At 36.7% G+C, this 23138-nt stretch overlaps 1 protein-coding gene and 1 pseudogene across 22 annotated transcripts in view; one reads left to right on the plus strand and one right to left on the minus strand.

The window, feature by feature from the left end:
- Window positions 1-23138, plus strand: part of Stxbp5l (syntaxin binding protein 5L) — a 588968-nt gene that overhangs the window by 558611 nt on the left and 7219 nt on the right. For all 22 annotated transcript variants that reach the window (XM_087209125.1, XM_087209139.1, XM_087209148.1 and 19 more), the window contains 5 exons: window positions 8631-8801; window positions 9907-10146; window positions 15764-16124; window positions 20619-20784; window positions 21885-21996. In XM_087209125.1, coding sequence (XP_087065251.1) covers window positions 8631-8801; window positions 9907-10146; window positions 15764-16124; window positions 20619-20784; window positions 21885-21996 — 1050 coding nt within the window. The remainder of the gene's footprint in view (window positions 1-8630; window positions 8802-9906; window positions 10147-15763; window positions 16125-20618; window positions 20785-21884; window positions 21997-23138) is intronic.
- On the minus strand, window positions 800-2170 carry LOC106009558 (E3 ubiquitin-protein ligase TRIM8 pseudogene; annotated as a pseudogene).

Raw genomic sequence — 23138 nt, forward strand, 5'->3', positions numbered from 1 at the left:
CACTACAGGAAGGTGCCGCATCAGACACCAGGCAGGGACCCAACTTGGGCAGCCCTTCTCCACTGACCTCAACAAGGGCTGTGCTATTGTTTTTATTTTATTATTTCCTTTATTTCTCTTTCTTATTATTTATATCATTATTATTTGCTTTTGTTGTGGTCACTATCATTGGCCAAGTTCCTTTTCTCCTTTCCTGGACATGAGGTTCCTGTCTGTAGATTCCACTTTGAGGCTGAAGGTGCCAAAAGCTGCTTGAGAAGTGGCCTTTGACCTCCATCTGGGAAGATGGCGAGGAGCAGGGAGGAGAGAAATCATTATTGGTTTTTAAAAAGAGTAAAAAAAAAGAAAAAAAAAAAAGTCCCACAATCTATAGATCATTCCTTAATCAGTGATCAAACTGCCCAAAAGAAAAACAGGAGGGAGAAGCAGGCCAGCAGGCACTGGGCCTTCCTCCATGGGGAGCGAGAGGGGGTGCCCAAGGCTTCAGGGCAAACCAAGGTTCCTTCCAGCCCCAGGGGTGAGGGGGAAGGAGTAGAAGAAAAAGGGGAGACAGAGAGAGCTGTGCCATCACGTATTCCCAAATCTAGGGCCACCCAGGCCAGCTCCCGCTGCCACTTCCATGTTCATAATAAAAAAAAAAAAAGTCAAAAACAAAGGCCCCGACAAAATCCAGAAGGCAAAGCTCTGGGGAGTGTGTGAGGAAGGGGGAGAGGAGGTGGAAGGGCAGGTCTCTGGATGCCCAATTCCCAAGCCACCAAGGCAGGGGAGGGTCCCCAGCATCCGCCACTGTGGCGTGGCATTAGTTCGTCACGTAGTGTTTGGTGGACGGCTGCCCACACACCCTGTAGAAATCCTGGTGGCCAGACTGCTGGGAGGCATCAAGCCAGTCTCTCAAGGCCAGGCCGGGAAGGGACTGGGGCACGAAGGGCGCGGGCAGCAGCGAGTGCAAGTAGTCCTGGGAGGGCACTGTCCAGGGGAAGTGGCCGGAGCAGGGGTAGGGCTGGTGACTGCGGTGGTTGGCCAAGGAAGAACAGTATCAGTTGTCCACGGAATAGACGAGAATCTTGCAGCCGCCTTACTGGGGGAGCATGGGCTGCTGGGTGGCAGAGCCATTGGGGTACTGCTACAGGGGGAACACGGGACTCGAGTGCACTGGCTGGGCACCGCCTGACAGGCCCACCAAGTGCTGCGTCGAGCTGCAGGGCCCCAGGGGCTTCCCAGGCTGCCCTTCACCACTGGCTGTGCCTGCTGCCCCGTACTGGCTGCCCACAGGGCCCGAAGACGTCTCCAGGAAACTAGCCTCGGGAATGGGTGTTGAGTGCTTGTGCTTCTCCACCCTAGAGCCGCTCACACCACAGGGGTGCAGGGGGACGCTCTGCAGGAAAGGCACCGGCGTGCTGAAAGGACCTTACAGCATCTTCCACAGCTGCTTCTGCTTCTTGGCCACCTCGTTCAGGAAGAGCTTGGAATTCAGTGGCCGATCTTAGAGGGAAGAGAAGCTGCTGCCCATGCAGCTCTGGGTCCTGTCCATCAGGATCTTCACGGACTTGGTGTTCTTCATGAAGCTGATGTCCTCTGTGTTATCTAAGAGCAGCTGCAAGGAGCCAAGCAGCTTCTTGGCCTCCTGCATGCGCTCCCTGAGCTGCACAGCCTGCACTACAGAACTTGGCCTGGGCCTTGTCCAGGGCCTCCACCATCTGCTGGAGGTTCTCAACTAGATTCTCTGTTTTATTCCATTGATCTAATGTCTTTCCTTATGCCAACATTGCCTTGATTACTGTAGCTTTAGAAGAAGTCTTAAAATTAGGTAATAAATGTCTTCCAACACTGTTAAAAAAAAAAAAAGATTTATGCTAAGCAGGGGTGCACCTGAGTCTTACAACTACAGAGCCCTGCACAATCTCAAGAGGAGGGCTGATGTGCCTTACGCCCAATTCAAGGCCAGAAATCACGCAGGCCACAACTCCAGACCACCCACTAGTCCACAGGTCCTTAACTGATTCCTGGGCTGGTCTAAAAGCTCTGTCTGGACTCTCTAGCCTGTGTACAGACCTTCAGTTTCTACCAGATGCTGGATCTTAACAGGAGGTCTGGTATACTAGTCTCTAAAACAAAACCCTGTACTAGCTTTTGTGTCCTGAATCCCAATGAGTAGAGTTCTGCTTTCCATTTTGCCATGGAAGGTGGAGAGATGGTTGATGCTGTCAGCTCTGTGACCTAATGGAGTTTTCACAGCTCAGACTTCAAGTATTAGGCTGGCAGCAGGGATCAGGGACTTTATGTAACACTGGATTTCTCTATTCCAGAACTAATACTGGATATCTGAGACCCAGGCTTAATGGAAGGGTAATATAGGAAGTGAATATTTTATATGATTCCTTTTTCTCTCTTCTTCTGTGCGTGCGTGTGTGTGTGTGTGTGTGTGTGTGTGTGTGTGTATCGGGGATTGAACAGAGAGCTTTCACACTGAGGTACATCCCCTGCCTTTTTTTGCTCTTGAGACAAGTTCTCACTAAATCTCTACATTTCCCATGCTGGGCTTGAATTTACGATCCTCCTGTCTTACTTCCCAGAGTGCTGGGATTACAGGAATGTGCCACCATGTTTGGCCCTCTCTTTTCTTTTAACTATCAATTATTTTTATTGTTTTAGTTGTTGCCCTGGAACTTGCTATATACTTTAAAAACTAATCCAAATACTCTTTTAAAAAACACTGTATAGCTTGTACAATTAATACAAGTACCTTATAACAACATAGTTGTCCTAGTCACTTTCTCATCACTGAAACAAAATATCTGACACCCACAATTTAAAAGAAGAGAAGTTTTGGGGGGGTTTAGAGGTTTCAGAGTACAGTTAGCTGTCTCCAAGGCTATTTCAGGGTCTGGGCAGAGGAAAGCTGCCCATATCATGGTTCCCAGTAAGTAGAGAGTAAAGGCAAGAGTCAGAGAATGAGATACAGTATATTCTTCCAGGTCATGCTCCAAGTGGTCCACCCCTTCCAACTAGACCCCACCTCCTAACAACATGTCAGGATCCCCATAATCCCCATAATCCAATCACCTTCCAAACATATGAGCCTTTTGGGGACATTTTAGATCTAAACCTTAATAATTATGTTCCAAATTCCTCCCTCTGGTCCCTTGTATCACTGATGTCACTCATTTCACTTGTCCACATGTTATCTTGCTATCTTACACGGGGGTTTTTTTGGCAGCTAAATGTGGATACACAATTATTTTAAAAGAAAAACCAAAAGGAGAACTGTTTTAGAAATGTTATGTCTTGCAAGAAAACTCAAGTATATTTAAGAAATGGAAGAGATAAAAGTACCTTATAACATAAAATTCACACTGTCTAATATCGACTGAAGCAGAAGAATATAACCATGATGAAGAGAAATATCAATCAGTGAATGGCACATAGGATATAATTAAAAGATAAGGACATTTAATTGCTGAGAAACATATACTCTATATACCCAAAGAGGTAGAGGAAAATACAAGTATATAAAGAAGAAATATGAAAAATATTAAAAAGCCCTAAATCAAATTTCTAGAGATTAAACAAAATATAATGTCTGAGATGAAAAATGCATTGATAGGATTAACAGCAGAATTGAATCTACAGAAGAAAACATTACTAGACTCAAATATGTGCTATTTAAAATAAAACAAAAGAATAAAAAATGGTAACAGATTTAGTAAGCTGTTGGCCAACTCCACATTACCTAATCCATATGCAGTAGGGGTCCCAGAAGGAGAGGAGAAAATGGATGGTTCAGAAACAGTGTTGGAATAAGTAATTCCAAAGTTTTTCCTAATTTGATGAACAATATAAAGCTATAGATCCAAGAAGCTTAATGAACTTCAAGAACAAGAAATATGATAACAATATACAAACTACATCATAGCTAAAGTTTTAAAACGGGAAAAATTTCATGTTAGCGTGTTGAACAAATATAGGAGTAAAACAGACTTCTTCATATAATACAAACTGTAAGGCAGTAGAAAAATTTTAACTGCTGAAAGAAAAACCATCAACTGAGAATTCTATTCCCAATAGAAATATCTTTCAAACATGAAGGTGAAATAAAGATTTATTTAAATCAATAAAAACCAAACAAGTTCAATACCACAAAAAAAGTACTATAAGAAATGTTGCAGAAAGTCCTTCAGAAACAAGTAAAATAATACTAAGGGAAATCTGAATTACTCAGAAGAAAATATTTAGTTCATTTTAAAATCTCTTTAAAAAATAATGACTGGTAAAATCCCAAATATTCATTGAAGGGTAAGTGAGTGAGTACAAATTGTGACATATACACACAGTGGAATTTTCCTTGGCAATAAAAAGAAATGACTGCCTGACATACAACATGGAAGAATCCCAAACTAGTCATGATGAGTGAAGGAAGCCAAACAAAGCAGATCTAAACTACATTATTGCTCTTATGTAAAAATTCTAGCATGGTTTTGGGCTACAAAACTTCTGACTATACTCCAATGGTTCCCCTAAGATTTTTGAGTTGTGAATATCCTTTGGTAATTCTTTTTCTGTTTAAACAAATTAATCAAGTAAATCAACATTTAGTTAGTTGACAGACCAACTTGTGTGCTAGCTAGGATTACATAAACAATGATAAAGAAGAGACAGAGTTGATTATAAAAGCAGGCAAAGTATTTTTATATTTTAACTACTTGATAATTTTTAAAATCCAGTGCTTATTTTTGTATTATGTTCAGTGTTTATTTTTTCATAGAATCATTCTCTGTGATACAGGCATAATAGTAATTTTATATTCTTAGAATTGTATAGTATATTAAAAGGGCTGTTTGACAAGACCAGTTTACCAAGTATTAAGCCAAATCTTCATTTACATTCTTCTATAGAGCTGTGGCCAATGACCATGAGAAAAATAAACTTACAAAAGACATTTTTAGTAAATCATCACTGTACAATTAATAGTTTATACAAGTAATACAATAAATCAAGTCTTAAACACACTAGGAAATCAGCAAATTTTTTTTAAATGTATAAATTTTCACATTTGGCAATCTTCCTATAAAATAAAGAATGGTCATTTCCCTTTCACGTTGCTCATTGTTTTAAGGCTGAATTTTTTTAGAATGTTACATTTTCTCTATATGATACAGAGTTCAACATCTGGGTTAAACCACCAATATAATTCAGAGTAGCTATAGGAAAAAAACATTTTAGCTATCATACGCAAAAAATGAATAATATAAGAATCTAGGTGTTCATCAAATCATTGAAAAGTTAGAGAAGTAGACTCTAAGCTTGGTCTATAAGTTATGATTTTCCTTGTAAGACCAACAAAAAGACACACCAGGGGAGCAACTGCCTTTGCGAAAGTCAGAAATAGAATAAGAAGACCACTGCCAATCAGCTGCTGAACTTAAGAACATACTGTTATAAGTGAGGTCAGGATTCTATCACACCACCTCTTGACACACAAAAATCTGTGACTGGACTCTGAAACATGGCTTTTAAAAGCATATATGGTCTGTACTGCAATATCAGCAAAGAAGCAGACAAATGGCTTTCATTCCATTTTCAAAATCATTTGCCAGACTCTGTGAAGCTGAGCCACTATGCAAAAAGGCCAAGTACCCTAAGACCATGCCCAAGCCCCTGAAACCCACGTCTCCTGAAGCTGCCACCATTAAGAATCTTGGGCAGGGGATTTATCTCAGTGGCACTGTGCCTGCCTTGCAAGAGCAAAGTCCTGAGTTTGATTCCCCGGTACCAAAAAAGAAAAAAGAACCTCAAGTGACTCAGTCTTTATGTCCCTGGATCCCAAGTGAGTAAAGAAGTCTCCCAAGGATTCCAAGCCTCAGCCATTTCAACCATCTCAAAGAGTGCCCTGGACATCATAGAGATTAGACATCACCTTGCCCTACTCAAAGTCCTGGTCCACAGAATCTTTGAGCACAATAAAATTTTTATTTTATATCAACTTTTGGAGTGTTTTTTTAATGGAGGGGTTTGTAATGCAAGAAATATCATAGATGTTTTATGGGTTTCTACAAGTATTTCTGAACTGTTTTTAAAGAGAACAGTACTCTATTATGTAATATATACCACAATATATCTAAAATTTTAGGTAAAATTATAGCTGGTTTCTATAATAACTAATAATACAGTGACTGTCTTTATTAAATAATTTTTTCTTTGCTATTTATCATTATTTCTTTGTCATAAATTTCCAGAATGTGTGACCTAAGATTAAATTTCTAAGTATTTTATACCAATTCATATTATATATATATATATAAAATACTTAACATAGTAAAGAAAAATATTAAAAAAGAATTCGCTTTAATTTTTTTAATTCACCTTTAAAATTATCCTTTAATTATATAAGGCCTATTGAAAGCTGAAGAATATGGCCCAATTCATATATATATATATATATATATATATATATATTTAACATGATAAAGAAAAATATTAAAAAAGAAAATTCATTTTAATTTTTTTTAATTCACCTTTAAAATTATCCTTTAATTATATAAGGGCTATTGAAAGCCGAAGAATATGGCCCAAACTCTGTGGTTCCAATGTGTAATAGTGTCAACAAGACCTCATGAGGCAAAAGTGAACAGCTAGAGGAAATTTGTCCATCACAACAGGTAGAGGGAGAAAAATAAAAGCAAGATAGATGATAGGAAAAGGTAGATCTTTTAAAGATGGGAAGGGGACTTAGGGATAGAGGGAGAGAAGAGGGAGGAAAGAGAAAGGGGAAGTACAAAGAATTAAGATGCAACATGCATATGTATCAACTCCTTACAATGCATGTATTCATTATGTATTGCAAACATGTACTAAAAAGAAAGCATGTTAAGTAATCTGTTAATTGATTTCACTCTGCTATAAACTGAAATAAAGCATATGGACATGAAACAGCAACCAAAGATGGTAACAGCTGGAGAAGAATCCTGTAGCTTTGGTTCAGGAATTCCAAAGAGTTCTAGGGCTGGGGATTTAGCTCAGTGGTTCCGATGCCTGTCTCTCAAGCACAAGGTCCCAAGTTCGAACCCCCGTACCAAAAAAAAAAAAAAACAAGCTTTAAGCCCTTGAACATGATATCATGTCTGTGGAAAGAGCAGTTTTTTCTAATGAGCCCAGTATGAGTGTGTTGTAATTTATACCCTTAAAGTTGTCAGTTCCACCTATTGCCCTTGGTGTGACAGAGAAAGAGAGATAGTCTTTTTTTTTTTTGTACTGGGGATCAAACTTGGGACCTTGTGCTTGCTAGGCAGGCGGTGGAACCACTGAGCTAAATCCCTGGCCTGTGGAGAGGTAGTCTTGACTTCAGCTTGCCCATGATAACTCATCATGAGTTATTTCTGGCTTTCCATCTGGGTTCTGAAATCTGTGTCAAAATGGAAGATGATTGGTTTCAAAAGGCTTGGATGTCAATGTGCGTTACATCACCCTCCTAAATCCTACTACTAAGTATGTCTTCAAAATTGCTACCCATTCCCTAATACTTTAGCTGACCCTGTGGCCCAGTGTTTAATCATAAAGACACTGAGAAAATCTGGTTTAGAATCCTGCCTACTTGCTTACCACTTAGGTAATAGAAGAAATTTTTCTGAACTCTTTTTTTTTCTGATTCGGTTTCCTCATCTGCAATATCAGGATAATAATAAAAGCACCTACACTGCAGGGATGTCATTAAGAATAAATGAAATAGGGCCAGGGATTTAGCTCAGTGGCACCATGCCTGCCTCGCAAGCGCAAGGTACTGAGTTTGATCCCCAGTACAAAAAAAAAAAAGATTGAGTGAAATAATATGTATAAAGTGCCCACCATTTAAATATTTAATAAACATTAATTCATTTTTTAAAAATAGTAAAACATACCAGCATATAAAATGATAACAATTCTTACCCTTGACTAGCTGCAAGGGAATCTGGGACAAGTATATTTTAGCCTTTCAAATTTTTCAAGACATAAAGGCTGTAATAGAGTATGGACTGAGTGCCTGTTCTACATGTTCAACATAACTATTAAGCATTCTTCTCCCATGTAATTCTCTGTCCTTTGAATGACCAGAGAAGCACATTTCAAAATGCATTCTGATATTACAGAACTGTGAGGTAATGTTACAAATGCAATTCAGTAATTTGTACAACTAGTAAAGTGGCAGAACTGGAATTTGAATCCAATCAATTTGTATCCAGAGCCAGTATTTAATTACCATTCCTAACTGCACAATAAGATGTTCCTGTTCTATATTTAACGTTGAACCACTAAATGTATTTCCAAAACTTAAAGTGTTGTATATTCAAGTTATGTGACAAAATGTCCAATACCAAACTTATTTCATATTGCCATTAAATTATATAATATATACAGAGATATAGAGTAAATTTCAAACTATATTAGTCAAATAAGAAAAATGCATTTAACTTAAATATTTGTTGAAAATTTTGGATAAATCTGAAACTGACTACTTCTTAAAATAGCAAGGATTTAGCCATATTCATGTGATTTAGAAAAAAATTCTTGTGCTTCTGCTTCACATGTTAATCTACACTTTTGAATTTCCTTATGTGAAGATTTGTAATAAATATACTGCCTTCCCCCGCTTGGTACAGACCATGTAAATGGACACTGCACAAGTCCAACTTCTCAAAGTTGCAGTTCTGGAAAACGTCTTTCTAGTGCTGATGTTTCAAAAGTAAATCGCTGGGCTCCTGGAAGACCACCATTTCGAAAGGCACAGTCAGCTGCTTGTATGGAGATTTCTCTACCAGTTACAGCAGAAGGTAGGTTGAACATATCAATTTTTGTGAATAAAGTTCAATGTACCACAGTAGCAGATGGTGGGAGACAAGCTATGAAAGTCACATTTATAGGCAGTAACTGAGAGCTTGGTAAGGCTACCACCACGATGAGAATTAGCTGAGGGATGAAAAGAAGAAAGTAGGAATACTTACTATATTTTATTTCATGGAAAATTAGTCTAGGGAACTTATGTCTCTTTCTATACAAATAGTTATGAGACACATTTGCACCTATCCAGAGGGGAAGGAAAGTGAAGGTACTAAAAAGAAAAATATAAGGAATTTGTACCCTACAGCAATTAAAAGAACAGTACAATTTCACTAAAACTTGACTGAAATTAGTGAGGTTATGCTTGTCCAAGTGTGCACATGTACAAGTGTTGATAATCCAGAGAATATGAAACCATTCTGTTTCCTTTGAGCGAGCTGAAACTCAAGTGATCAGAAAGATTACCACCATAGATAGGATGGCATAGTCTTCAGCTTTTTATTTGGCCATCAGCAAAGTTGGAATGGGATTTGGATTCAAGGTAGGCAGCTTGATACCCATTCAGAGAGATAATATTTGCATTTTGGCTTCGTATAGACTTTGATTTTTATAGCTGTAATATAATGTGTTTATCACAGAATATTTATGATCTAAACTTTCATGTCAGTAGCCACAATAGTGTCACTAAGTGGGAAATTCCAAGAAATCATTAAGAACATTTTTGACAATTGAAAGATAGGAAAACAGTACAACTTATTAAAAATTCTTATAACTTTGACTATTTAGATTGAATATATTTTCCAGGTTAAGGAATTTTAACTAATATGTGAGGTAATGTAGAAAAAGAAAAAATGATAAACTGAAACTCAGGAGACTGAAGGCCTAGTCTTAGCTCTGCCTAATTTTAAGATTTATACTTCCGGACTTCAACTTCTCCATTTTCTAAATAAGCTGGTGAGCTTTATAAACTACCTTCTAGATCAATTAATGAATGAAATTCTACTTTCTGTTCATAATTTTAGTCTTCATATTTTAAACTGACTTCACTTATTTTGGAAATATACTAATATTTAATTTTTATCTTTACATTTTCCATAGAAAACCGAGAGAATTCCTATAATCGTTCTAGAAGCTCTAGTATCTCCAGTATTGACAAAGACTCAAAAGAAGCAATTACAGCATTATACTTTATGGAATCCTTTGCACGAAAAAATGACTCTACCATCTCCCCTTGTCTATTTGTTGGAACTAGTCTGGGAATGGTGTTGATCTTTTCCCTAAACCTACCAATATCAGATGAACAAAGGTTTACAGAACCAATCATGGTACAGCCAAGTGGTAAGAGTTTTTATTCATTCACTCCCTCATTCTTTTATCAAATTTAGATAAAAGGTATTGATAATTTGGGGTTTTGTCTTTCTTTACTTTTTTGTTAGTGCATGTTTATGATGTATAATAAATGTTTTTATCATGGAAAATTGGTATATATACATATTGCATCTTGACCTTTTTTATTTTCCCTCATCCCCCTTCCCCTGCACTCTCATATCCATTTCCTGTATTAATGTGGAATAAAAACTGCATTATGTGCCATAAGAACTGAGAGTTTCATAAATCATATATTATTCCAATATTTGTCATGTTGTGGCTTACCTGTCCTTCAGGGTAAAACAGTAGAATCATTTCTATGGTAGTAAATTGTGCAACTGATAACCTTAATGCCTTAAGAAATAAGTTCTGAAAAACACTGAGGAAAACCTTAATGGAAAAATTAAATTTATTTTTAATGAATTGAAGTGTTTCTCCAAAGTTCTATGCCAGATTGGAGCCTGTGAGTGTTTTTACATCATCCTTGAAGAACTCAGAACAATTAAAGAAGACACTGTCTGACCTAATACAGATTTCTAAAATCTTTTACAATCGTCTCATCTTGTTTCAAAGATATATCACACAATATCTCTTTTATTCTAGTGCCTGGAGAATTTAATCTGTTTTAAGTGTTCTTGCTAAGGTATATGTTATATTATTTTCCTATTTGAGTTTTCTTTTTTTCCTTTCAAAGAAAGGATGAGTATGACTCCCCTTGTGTATTGTTTGGCTTTCCAACTGCTGGCACAAAATGTCTGACATACACAACTTAAGCTAGGAAATAGGTTATCAGGCTCATAATTTCAGAGGTTTCAGTCCCTGGTTGTCTAGCTCCAAGGTAAACATCATGGCAGAAAGTCATAGGGGAGCAAAGCTGCTCACTTTATGGCAGCCAGGTAGAGCTCTAAGGGAAGAATACTAACAAGGGATAAAACCTCCAGAGGCACAACACCAATGACTGACCTCCTCAAACTGGACACTACTTCCTGGAAGCATATTCAACTATGAACATCAGTGTATTAGTCTGCTCATGAGTATAGCACCCCTATGGTCCAGTCACCTCTCCAGGAGTCTCTTTGTCAAGTCAAGCGGGGGGTGCTTCTGGTGCCCACGCAGCTCACCTTCTCTGCTCTAGGAGCTTGGGATGGTGGTGGGGGAGCTTCCTTCCAGGTGCTGGGACTGGCTCAGCTTCTCTGCCCTAGGAGCTTGGGATAGCGGCGGGGGAGCTTCCCTCCTAGTACTGGGACCAGCTCACCTTCTCTGCCCTAGGATCTTGGGATGGCAGTGGGGGAGCTTTCTTCCAGGTGCTGGGACCAGCTCAGCTTCTCTGCCCTAGGAGCTTGGGATGGTGCCGGGGGAGCTTCCTTCCAGGTGCTGGGACTGGCTCACCTTCTCTCTTCTCTTTTCTACTTAATGAAGCCCTAGATGAAATCAGCAACCCTCATTACTTTTTTTTTTTTTTTTTGGTACCAGGAATTGAACTCTAGTCTTTGTACTTGCGGAGCAGGTGGCAGAACCACTGAGCTAAATCCCAGACCCTGGACTCATTACTTTCAATACCGCTTATACTCTGATGAAACATATACTTATATTTATAGTCTGAACCTACCCTCAAATTTCTGACACAGATATCTAGCTATTTGAAATCTATATAGATGTCTTATAAACATCTCAAAATTAACATGTGAGAAACTTAGTTCCTGATAGTCCTATCCTTTTTCCCAAAGTCTTTCTGACATCTATTAATGGCAGTTCTATACTTCAAGCTCTCAGAACAAAAACATTGTTGTCATCCTTGTCTTTCTTTCACACCCTATCAAATAGTGGCTTGACCTTCACAATATACTCAGATTCTGACATTTCTCACCATCTCTATTTTTACCACTTGGTTCAAGCAAGCCTCTGTTTCTCACCTGGATCATTATGCTATCCTCTTTATTGCTCTCCTTCTTTCCAACCTTGATATCCTTTAGGATGTACCCAACAGAAAGAGTGATCCTGTTAAATTATATCACTCCTATTATCAAACCTCTCATCTCATTCCAAGTAAAAAGTCTAAGAAAATCTGTAACGTGCCCTACAACATCCACCTACATAACGGTGCTGCTTTATTTCTTTGATTTCATCTCCTATGAGTCTTCCCTTTGCCATTCTAGAAAATTAAGATCTATTAAGAGTCTGATATTTTACTCTGTGTGCAAGATAAGTTAGATTTCCAGCTGCATGGATGCTGACAGAAGACATGAGATTCTGGGATCAGAGAAAAAAGATATTAGTAATAGCAGTCATAGAAAAGCAGTATTTTGTTCTGGTTTCCTGAGCTTTTATGCCAACGGGATAATGCAAAGAATCCTTCCCTTTTGCATTAGTCTACTGTAGGAAACAAAGCAGCTGTTTTGGCAAGGGCAACTCATTGAGAAATTGTCATTTTCATGCAGACACCTATAAGCATTGAGAATAAGTAAGATGGCTTCCAAAATATGTTTCTTATCTTTTACTTTGTTTAGTTGGTTGATTGGTTTTTTAAGACAGTTTTTCACTAGCTAGTCTAAGTTGGCCTCAAATTTGCTTATGTAGCCCAGCAGTCTGGCTTTGAATTTGCAATCCTCCTGCCTCAGTATCTTAAGTGCTGAGATCACAGGGATGTACTACCATGCACAGTTTCTTTTTAGCCATGTTAGGCCTTCTCTAAATCAAGGATGTGAAGGTATTTATATAGTCATGCATTACTTAATGACAAGGGTACATTGTGAAAAATGCATTACCAGGTGATTTTGTCATTGTATAAGCATCAAAGAGTGTACTTATACAATTCTAGGTGACATATGTCACTCATTCAATGTGATCTCAGGTACAACCAACAGACATGATAACATGAAATGTATGAGACTGCCACTGGTGTAACAGAGCACACTGGTTTTTTGGTTTGGGTTTTGGTTTTTTTTGCAGTACCTGGGATCGAACTCAGGACCTTGTGCTTGCAAGACAGGCGCGGTGCCACTTAACTAAATCCCCAGCCCCAGAGTTACTGTTTATAGTAACACTTCTTTAATAAGTAGAATAATACACTACAAAATAATGATAAAAATATCATAAATACAGGAAGCAGTCATAGTGATTATTATGATTAGTATTTTGTATTATACGTAACTGTATATGCTACTCTTTTATGTGATAGACCATACAGTAGGTTTGGGATTTATTTTTTACCAGCATCACCATAAACATGTGAATAATGCATTATGATGCTTACAGTATCACTATGTAATAGGAATTTTTCAGCTCCATTATAGTTGCATAGGACCACCATGAAATATGTGGTCATCATTAAACAAAATGATGTTATGCAGGTCTTTCTATAGCAGGTAGTTATGAAATTGTGGTTTTATAGAGTAGCATAGTCAGTCCTGAACGAATCCTAATTAAATCATTCTTCATGGGGGCCGGGGATTTAGCTCAGTCATTCCTGCACCTGCCTTGCAAGCGCAAGGTCCTGAGTTTGATCCCTGGTACCAAAAAAAAATGATTTTGGGCCAGGGATTTAGCTCAGTGGTTTCGCTGCCTGCTCTGCAAGTGCAAGGATCCGAGTTCAATCCCCGGTACCAAAAAAAAAAAAATCATTCTTCATAACTTTTGACATTATTCTTTTTTCATGGGATTTTGAGAGAATTATTCTTTTATAACTTCATTTTTAAACTGAAACACCTAAATTGATACAACCTATCTTCTCAGTTGCTTTTATAAGACACATTCAGGTTTCTTAAAGTATGTTTTAAAATGTAATTGAGATATTAGATCCTCCAAATAGTTATTTTGAATTTGGTAAACTTTAAGTACTTTATAGGTCAGTTACTTTCTAAACAATGTGTTTTCATCTGTTACCCTTCCCTCTTCAAGTCTGTGTTACATTTATAATCTTGAGACATACCTGCCTGAATTAAGACCCTTACTCTCTCTACATAATGTCAAAGAACAAAGGAAAATAAAGACTAGTAGGACATTGCTCAAGGGAGAATCTGGAAATATTCGAAGATCCATATAGCCCAAATTACCTCTTTACCTGTCTAGTACACTGTCGTCTGAGATTGGTAAAAATCACTCATAATTAATGATCTGGCATAGATATTCAACCTTGTTGAATCCAGGTGAGTGAACACATTTTCTAATTAAGATGGATATTCTTGCCAAAGAGCTAAAGGTAGTTATTTTTAAAGATTTTTGTTTTCTATATTATTAAAATTGCTCTCATGAACTATAGACATTAAAGTTTCATGAAATTTATTAAGTGTTCAATTTCAGATAAAGAAAAATGAAGAGCTGAGGATTTAGCTCAGTGGTTCTGTTGCTTGCCTTGCAAGCAGAAGGTCCTGAGTTTGATCCCCAGTACCACCAATAAAAAAAAAAGAAAGAAAGAAAAATGAAGCCAGGCATGGTGGCAAACACCTGTAATCCCAGAATTTGGTAGGCTGAGGGAGGAGGATCACTGTGAGTTCCAGGCCAGCCTTAACTACAAATGAGACCCTGCCTCAAAAAAAACAAAAAAGAAAAATTACCAATTTATAGAAAGTGAAACTGAAATAAGAAAATAAAATCAGCTTACTCTTAAGTAAAATAAATAGGACACCCATGTATAAATACCGAATAGTTTCTCTGGTGTGAGAAACTGAAAGTGTAAATAAGGACTAAAAAGTATAACAGATAATGTGAAATAGGAAAAAAAAGGGGCAAAGGGGAAGGGGAAGTGGGAGGGGTAGGGGAAAGGAAAGAAGGGGATGGAATTAATATGAGAAAATGGAAAAATGGAAACAAAATCTTTGTAAATAAGAAGGGATGGAGGGGTTGAAGGGAGGGCTGGGCAAGGGTGAAAAATAAAAACCAAGAGAGATTATGTAAAGGTGCAAATTTCCAATGATGAATGTCATTATATTGTATACCTAAAATGTACCAATGATTAGAATGAATAATCAATAATGCAAAATAGGAAGAAAAGGTCCAAAGGGGTAGGAGTAGTGGGAGGGGCAGGGGAAAGGAAAGAAGGGAAAGGAAAAATGGTGAGAAATGGAAAAAATGGAAATAAAGTCTTTGTAAATAGGGAAGGGTGGAGGGGTGAAGGGAGGGCTAGGAATGGGGAAAAAAATAAAATAAAAATAAAATCAGCTGATATGATTTTTTTCAGCTGAAAATATTTTAATAAGTAAAAGTTATATATTTTCTTAAAATTGCCCCTGAAGTTTTTTAAAGAATATATAGAACAAACAATTAAAGAATCCTGGATTAGGAATCAGGAAACCTGAGTACTAGTCCATGTTCAGCCACTTACTATATAATCTGAACCATGTTATCATCTTTTGGGGTGTTTTCCCATTAATAGAATGAGAAAATTTAAAAAGTTGATCTCTTAGGCTCCTTTTAGACCTGATGCTTTGATTAAAAGTTATTACAATGAAACCACTGATTTGTGCATATTAGTGCAATGGTATGGTGCTATATATATAAATTATAAGGTAAAACATGTATTGCCTATTGATGAATAACACTTGTTTTAGAAAGAATTTTATGTGCCAGTAATATAAAATTATTTTTATAGGTACATTCCTGTCATTGAAAGGAGCTGTGCTAACATTTTCTTGTATGGACCGAACTGGTGGATTAATGCAACCACCATATGAAGTTTGGAGGGATCCAAACAATACAGATGAAAATGAAAAATCTTGGAGAAGGAAATTGGTCTTGAATTCCTCATCTTCATCCCAAGAAGTAGGAGATCATCAGTATACAATAATCTGCTCAGAAAAACAAGCCAAAGTCTTCTCACTGCCTTCTCAGACTTGCCTTTACGTTCATAACATCACTGAGACATCTTTTATACTGCAAGCCGATGTGGTGGTCATGTGTAACAGTGCCTGCTTGGCATGCTTTTGTGCTAATGGGCATATCATGATAATGAGGTAATTGCCTTCTTTATCAATTATCTGGTAATCATAAAAGATGACTAAATTATAATAAAATGAAGTTATCTGTCACTTTTACTATGTTTCATAGTTCATGTTAGAATTTTATACACAGAATTTCATTTGGCCTTTATATCTTCTTTAGGACATAGAAAAATAAAGTATTGTTTGCATCTTCTATTTCACAAATGTTAATAAATTCATGTAAAATAACTTTCCTGAAGTTGCCAGTCTAGGAAAGTGAGACCAGCACTGAACAGTATACAAAACATCATCATACATTTTTTAAAACTAAGGTATCAACTGAAGGATTTTATTTTACTCTTAGTGAGACATAAAAATATTACATATTTCATGAATTCAGCAAATAGTTAATATATGGATAGTATGTATAAGCCTTGTCATTCTTTTTAATATCTTCCTTCCAAAATCATTGAAACAGTTAACCATTGTAGTAATCCTATAAAGGATATAAAAATTAGTAAAACATGGTCCTAACCCTTAAGCATACTAATTGGAGATATGAGACAGGTACATAAGTAATTATAACATAAAGATAATACAAATTCCAACAGAGGAACTATGAATTGAATTTTCTATTGAAAAAGTCCCCAGGGATTAAAATCATAAGATAGTTAAACATGTATCATAAAATGATGTTGGGAGGGAAGTAACCTGGAGAGATATGGAGGTAAATTGTTGAGGACCTTGAATTACAGGCTAAGAGATAAAAGAAATGGAATGTTAAGGTAGGTAGTTAGCCTTCTCTAGCTATGCACTAGGAAATAACAAGGAGGAAGAGCTTGGGTTTGGCTTTTGAACTAAATACTGTAATAACTATATAGAAGACAAGGAGGGAACAAGGTGAGAAATTATGGAGGGAAACATGCAAAGCTGATTAACTGTGATGGGTAACTGAGACTGCTAAATCTTGGGGTTAGAAGAGAACTTGAAGGTTACATTTTTTCAATTTTGATAACTGTAATGCTATTAGCGTATAGGAAAGCCAGGAGAATTTGGAAAATCTGATAAATTTGAGAATTAATTGAATTAATTAATTGAATTAATTGCTTATTTTTTTAATATATAAGTCATCCAGCAAAAGTTTGGCAAACAATTTAAGGTCTGGGCTCTTTAAAAAATGTAAATAAAAGATCTAGCTTTGGGAGCCTTCTATGTAAATACATTAGGAAAAGTTATGACAGTGACTGAGATACTAGTAAATGACAGTATATTGACGCAGGAGATGTGGCTCAGTGGTAGAGCACTTGCCTAACATGAGCAAGGTCCTTAGATCCCCAACACCTTTTAAATAAGGGTAGAACAAAAAGAAATTATAAATAGATTGAGCTGAAGATAGAAATGTGGGGCTATCTCCACATTTATACAATGGGAAAAAGAAGAGGATCCAGCAAAGGAAACAGAGAAGTTATCAGAAAAATAAGAAAAGGACCTCATGAAATAAAAAGGACAAACAAGTATCAAAACAAAGGAGGTGATCAAATCTAGCAGAGAGGTTGGAAAATTGGGGTACAAGAAAAAACACTAGATCTCACAACTATTTGGATATTAACGATATTTGAGAAAGTGAACCTTAACAGCATGGTGGAATCAAAACAAATTTTCAAGGGGGCAAGAGTAGAGATCAGGGTTGGCAAACAATAAGCCATGAACCAAATCTACCCTCGGCCACTGTCTAATTTTGTATAGCCTTCAAATCAAGAATTGTTTGTACTTTTTTAAATGGTTGAAATAAATCAAAGAAGAATAATTCATGATATGTGAAAATTCTATGAAATACGAATGTTAATAAAGAAAGTCTTTTGGAACACAGCCACTTCAGAGCAGGGTTGAGTATTTGCAACAGAGACTATCTGACCCACAAAGCCTAAAACCACCTGGTCCCGTGCCCCTGGCATACATTATTCTTTCAGAAAATCTTGTAGTAAAAAGAGAGATGACAGACAGGAAAGTTGTTCAAAGGTAAATCTAGGGTCTGGACACAATTTTATTTTTAATATATTTTAACTGGGGATACATAAACAGATTTTTAAGCCAAGGGGAACTAGTTAGTGAGAAGCAGGTTTTGAAAAAATAAAATCAGTTAATGGTATGTTCATTCTTTTATATATTTCTGATTCTTTGTATCTGATTTTCCATTTCTGAAACTATTTGTATAGATTTCCAGTAAAGGTTATTCAGTCTTATTTGAAAATGATGATTTAACTTCTTCCTAGACATGCTTGCATTTTGGAGGGAGAAAAGTGTGTAAGCTCACATTTGGTCTCTCAAAATTCTTTTTATATTAAACTATTATATCAAATTGGAGTTTCAGCTTGATATAAATTTTAGTATTCCTTGTCCCAAATTAACTTCTATTTAAATGAATATGTGCCACTATCTACATTTATTACATGAGAGATTTCTTGAAAAAAATGTTTTCAAATGAGAGTTTTTAAAACATTTGGGGTCCTTGGTAAAATAATATCTCATTCTTCCTTTGCCCTTTGTAAAAGCTGCTTTACATTACCCTTATTACTTTGACATTATAACAGAAATTTGTATCCCTGAGAATCCTTAAAAATATTTGACAAATAAATCATTTTGATATAATTTTTGTATTATATAAAATATGGCTAAGAAATAATGATATATACTCTTCTGTGTGGCTTAAGGAGCTGAATCCAAAAAATCTGCCTGTTTCTGGCCTTCTCCATTTTTCCGTGAGGGAGATATGCCCAAGATCTTTCCAGACAACTGTCCTGAGCCCAATCTCCTAAAGTCCTGCTTTCTGATAGATAGCTTATGATTGCTTGTTCAGGTGCTAATGTACCCAGACCTTGAAAAGCAAATTAGAAAATGGAGAAGGATATAAAAGGCTTATCTATATATTAATTCTCAAACATAGGAGCCACTTTCAGTGAGAACCACCTTTACTTACCTGACTCTACTTCTCTATAAAAGTGTCCCTGCATGAAAAAAAAAAAACTTTTTAAATTTTAAGACCAATTATTTCCTAGCCCCTTGCAACTGACTTCCCCTTTCATTTTTCCTACCTGAATTGTTAACACTTTTAAAAACTCTTCTTTTCTAGGCTTATTTATATGACAGAACATAGATACTGTCCCCCGTCCCACCCATTAATATGACTAAATTTGTCATGGAAGTCTGTTTAAGTGAGTTTGTTTCAGATCATATTTTAAGGGGTTTAATAACCTTAAGTGTTAGGTACATTTTTAATATCTCTTTCAGATTTCAGATAATTCTTTATTGAAATTAGCATAATTTATGCTTTCAACACATCTCAATTCAAGCTCTAAGTATTAACTACAAACTATTTTGATAAGAAAAATCAGTGCTTTTTTGAGGTTTTGGTTTTACGATTTGGGATAATCTAAAATTACATTGTGCACACTTAGAATTAGTAGAATAGTTTCAAAACTTGAGATTTAATCACAACTTTTACCCCTTTTGGTAGTAGCGGTGTGATTTAAAACCAATGAAACTGATTTTCTTCAGTGGTTTGTAAAACTAACTCAAAAACAGTATCTCAGAGGGCATTCTGACCTATATTTTGCCCTAAGTTCTAGCTAATTTTCATTTCCCACGTAATTAAGGAGTAAAGAATGAGGAGCACATCCATTCCATCTCCAGGCATAGTGAAAGAACCCACTCCCGTGTGCCAGGGATTTAGCTCAGTGGTGCCGCACCTGCCTTGCAAGCGCAAGGCCTTAAGTTCGATCCACAGTACCGGGAAAAAAAAAAAAACCCACTCCATGCCCTCCTCAGTCTCAAGAGCTCTGCCTTTAAAGACAACGGACAAAGTATACAGCCATTTTCAAGCCTATGTGAAATGATGCAAAAAGTCCCCCTGACATTGTTGGCCCCTACACTTAACACTTCAAGGACATTTGCTAAGTATATGTGTGGATTAAGATAGAAGAAATTTGCCTGTGATTCTTTGGTACCATATGTATGATTTTATCTGAAAATCCATTTTTAAACTACTGGATTCATCAAGAAAATGATAAGAACTGTAAAATAATGCTTGAAAGTTTACTATCTGTGAATCATGGTGGCACACATCCATAATCCCAGTACTCTGGGAAGCTGAAGCAAGAGGATCACAAGTGTCGACCCACCCTGCACAATTGGGCAACTTAGCCAGATGCTGCCTCAAAATTTAAAAATGAAAAAGGGCTGGGATATAGCTCAGTGTAAAGACCCTGGGTTCAGCCAGGCATGGTGGCACACGCTTGTAGTTCTAAGCACTCAGAAGGCTGAGGCAGGAGGATTGCCTTGAGTTAGAGGCCTGCTTGGGCTACATAGTGAGTTCAAGGACAGCCTGAACTACATAGTGAGACACTCTCAAAAAAAAATACCCTGGGTTCAATCCCCGATACTGAAACAAAACAAAACAAGCTATTTTTATATGAAGAAATGCTTCTGTCAACTTGAATATAAAATATGGATTTACTTTTTTTCATTCAGCCTACCTAGTCTTCGTCCAATGTTGGATGTTAATTATTTACCACTGACGGACATGAGGATAGCACGGACATTTTGTTTTACCAATGAAGGACAGGCATTATACCTGGTCTCTCCTACTGAAATTCAGCGGTTGACATACAGCCAAGAAATGTGTGATAATTTACAGGTAGGTCAAATGCATTTGTTTTTTTTTTAGTTGGACATGTTTTTTCAAAGAAAGAATGACAGATGTCTGAAAGCTACATTATTATTAGGTTAGACAATAAATATGCCTTTTCTTGCTGTTTTCAATATATGTTCTTCATTTTGACCCTACCAATTTCTCTTAACTCTTGATCTTAGTTCCTCCTCCTATACTGAAGACCTGTAGAGCAAGATCTGATAAAAATACAGATATCCAAAGCACATCTGTATAGATTTCTGATTTGGTATTTGTGGAATGTAGCCTGAATATCTGAATTTTAAGTAAATACCATGTTTCCCCCAAAATAAGACCTACAGGGAAAATAATCAGCTTTAAAAACTAGACATTAAAAATTCCAGTCCCCCCCCCAAAAAAAATTCCAGTACCAATCAGCCTATCCTTAACTGCCACCACAGAGTAGCCACGAAACAAGAGAATGGTGAGATACAATCTTCTGCATGATAGTGGCCATCAGGCATGGAAATGGCCAGCTAAGGCTTATTTTCTGGGTAGGTCTTATTTGGGGGGAAACATGGTATTCCCCCAGTTATTCCAAAACTCTCCAAATATTGAGAAAAGATTCATCTTGCCATGCAGTAGATGCCTATTTTGACTCAGTTAAATGATCTTGAACCATATTGTATGGATACTTAATATAAAAATAGGTCCAGCTTTCTCACACATACCACCAAAGGCTTTCTGTTTCCTGGGGCAGTCCATTCTTGGCTCAGAAAAGGGAACCAGGGCAGGAAAGAGGCTGTACTAACTGAAGCAGATTCATAAATCTAAATTAGTAGTCATTAATCATAAGCAGAAATTAATCAAGTGAATATATTTACTTCCTCCTGCTTTTCAGAGAAGAGAAAAGGAACAGAAAAACTAAAGTTTTAGTATGTCAGTTACCACAGATAGAGAAAGAAATGCTAGAAAGAAAACTATAAACAAAGCAAAAATCACCAGGAAAAGATATGGAAAGCAGACTGTCTTCTCTTGATGTGCTCTAATATACCACAGTGTTACCTTTTTATCTATTAATTTATTCTTAATTGTTGCAGTGCTTTTTTTCCTTTCATTTTGTGCAGGACATGCTAGGAGATTTGTTCACCCCCATAGAGACACCAGAAGCTCAAAATAGAGGATTTCTGAAGGGACTTTTTGGTGGAAGTGGACAAACATTTGACAGAGAAGAGCTATGTGAGTAAACTCCTGATTATAAAAATCAATCTCTCTTTTTTCTCTTTCCCTCCCTCCCTTTTCCTTCCTTCCCGCCATCCCTCTCTCTCTGTTTGTCTGTCTCTCTCTTTCTTCTTCTCTCTGTAATTTAGTATGTGATCTCAAATTTTAAACTGGGTGTTTTTTGCTTGTCTTAAGGTTTGAACATATATTGCTTTCTGTACCATGAAAATTATTTCTCCTTACCAAACATGAATAAAATTGATCACTTTATATTAGGAAAGAGTTTAACAAAAATGATACATATAATCCAAACAAATAATGTGCAAGCTAACTCATTTGTAGGTAGATTATACCTGCCTGGCAAGGTGAAGGCATTCACTTATTAAAGTCTGAAAAAGAGATTTTTTTATGTGTCTGTCTATAATCACTCCTGGGAAACAGATTATTCAAAATGGAAAGTTTATCAGTGCCACAGAATAAACTACTCTAAAAATCTACCAGTGAGACCCTGATGAACAGTAACCAAAAAGTAGAAGGAAGATGCTAGGGAACATTTTTCAGAGAGAGGATAACAATATATTTTCCAGAATATGCCACCACAATTTGATCTTCCAGATTAAAACTGTCTTCCACTTGAACTTTTGAATTTTTTCTTTCCGGTACTGAGGATTGAACTTGAACTTGTGAGGCAGACATGGCACCACTAAGCTAAATCCCCAGCCCCCTTGAACTTTTAAATATGCAAAAAGATCTAGCTGCCATGATATAATGTAATATTATTTGACCATAAAAAGAAAAGAAATACTGATACATGATACAACATGGATGAACTTCAGAAACATCACAAGAAATCATCAGATCAGACACCAAAGGCCATATAGTATGTGATTTCATTTATATGAATGTCCAGAAAAGGCAAATCTATAGAGACTGAAAGCCAGCCATTGGTCCTGGGACTGGGACAAAGAAAGAATAGAGAGTGCCTGCTAAAGATGAGGGTTTTTTTTCAGTGTAATGGAAATAGTCTACAATCAGAAAGTGGTGATAGTTGCACAACTTTGTGATTACACTAAAAACCAGTGAATTGAACACTTTTTAAAGGATAAACTTTATGGTGTATGAATTATATCTCAATAAGACTCTTATATTTAGAAAGCTAA

This window comes from Heterocephalus glaber, unplaced genomic scaffold (genome assembly GCF_053883595.1).
Source record: "Heterocephalus glaber isolate CG9 unplaced genomic scaffold, H.glaber_assembly_v1.0 deba00000122, whole genome shotgun sequence".
Taxonomy (NCBI): domain Eukaryota; kingdom Metazoa; phylum Chordata; class Mammalia; order Rodentia; family Bathyergidae; genus Heterocephalus; species Heterocephalus glaber.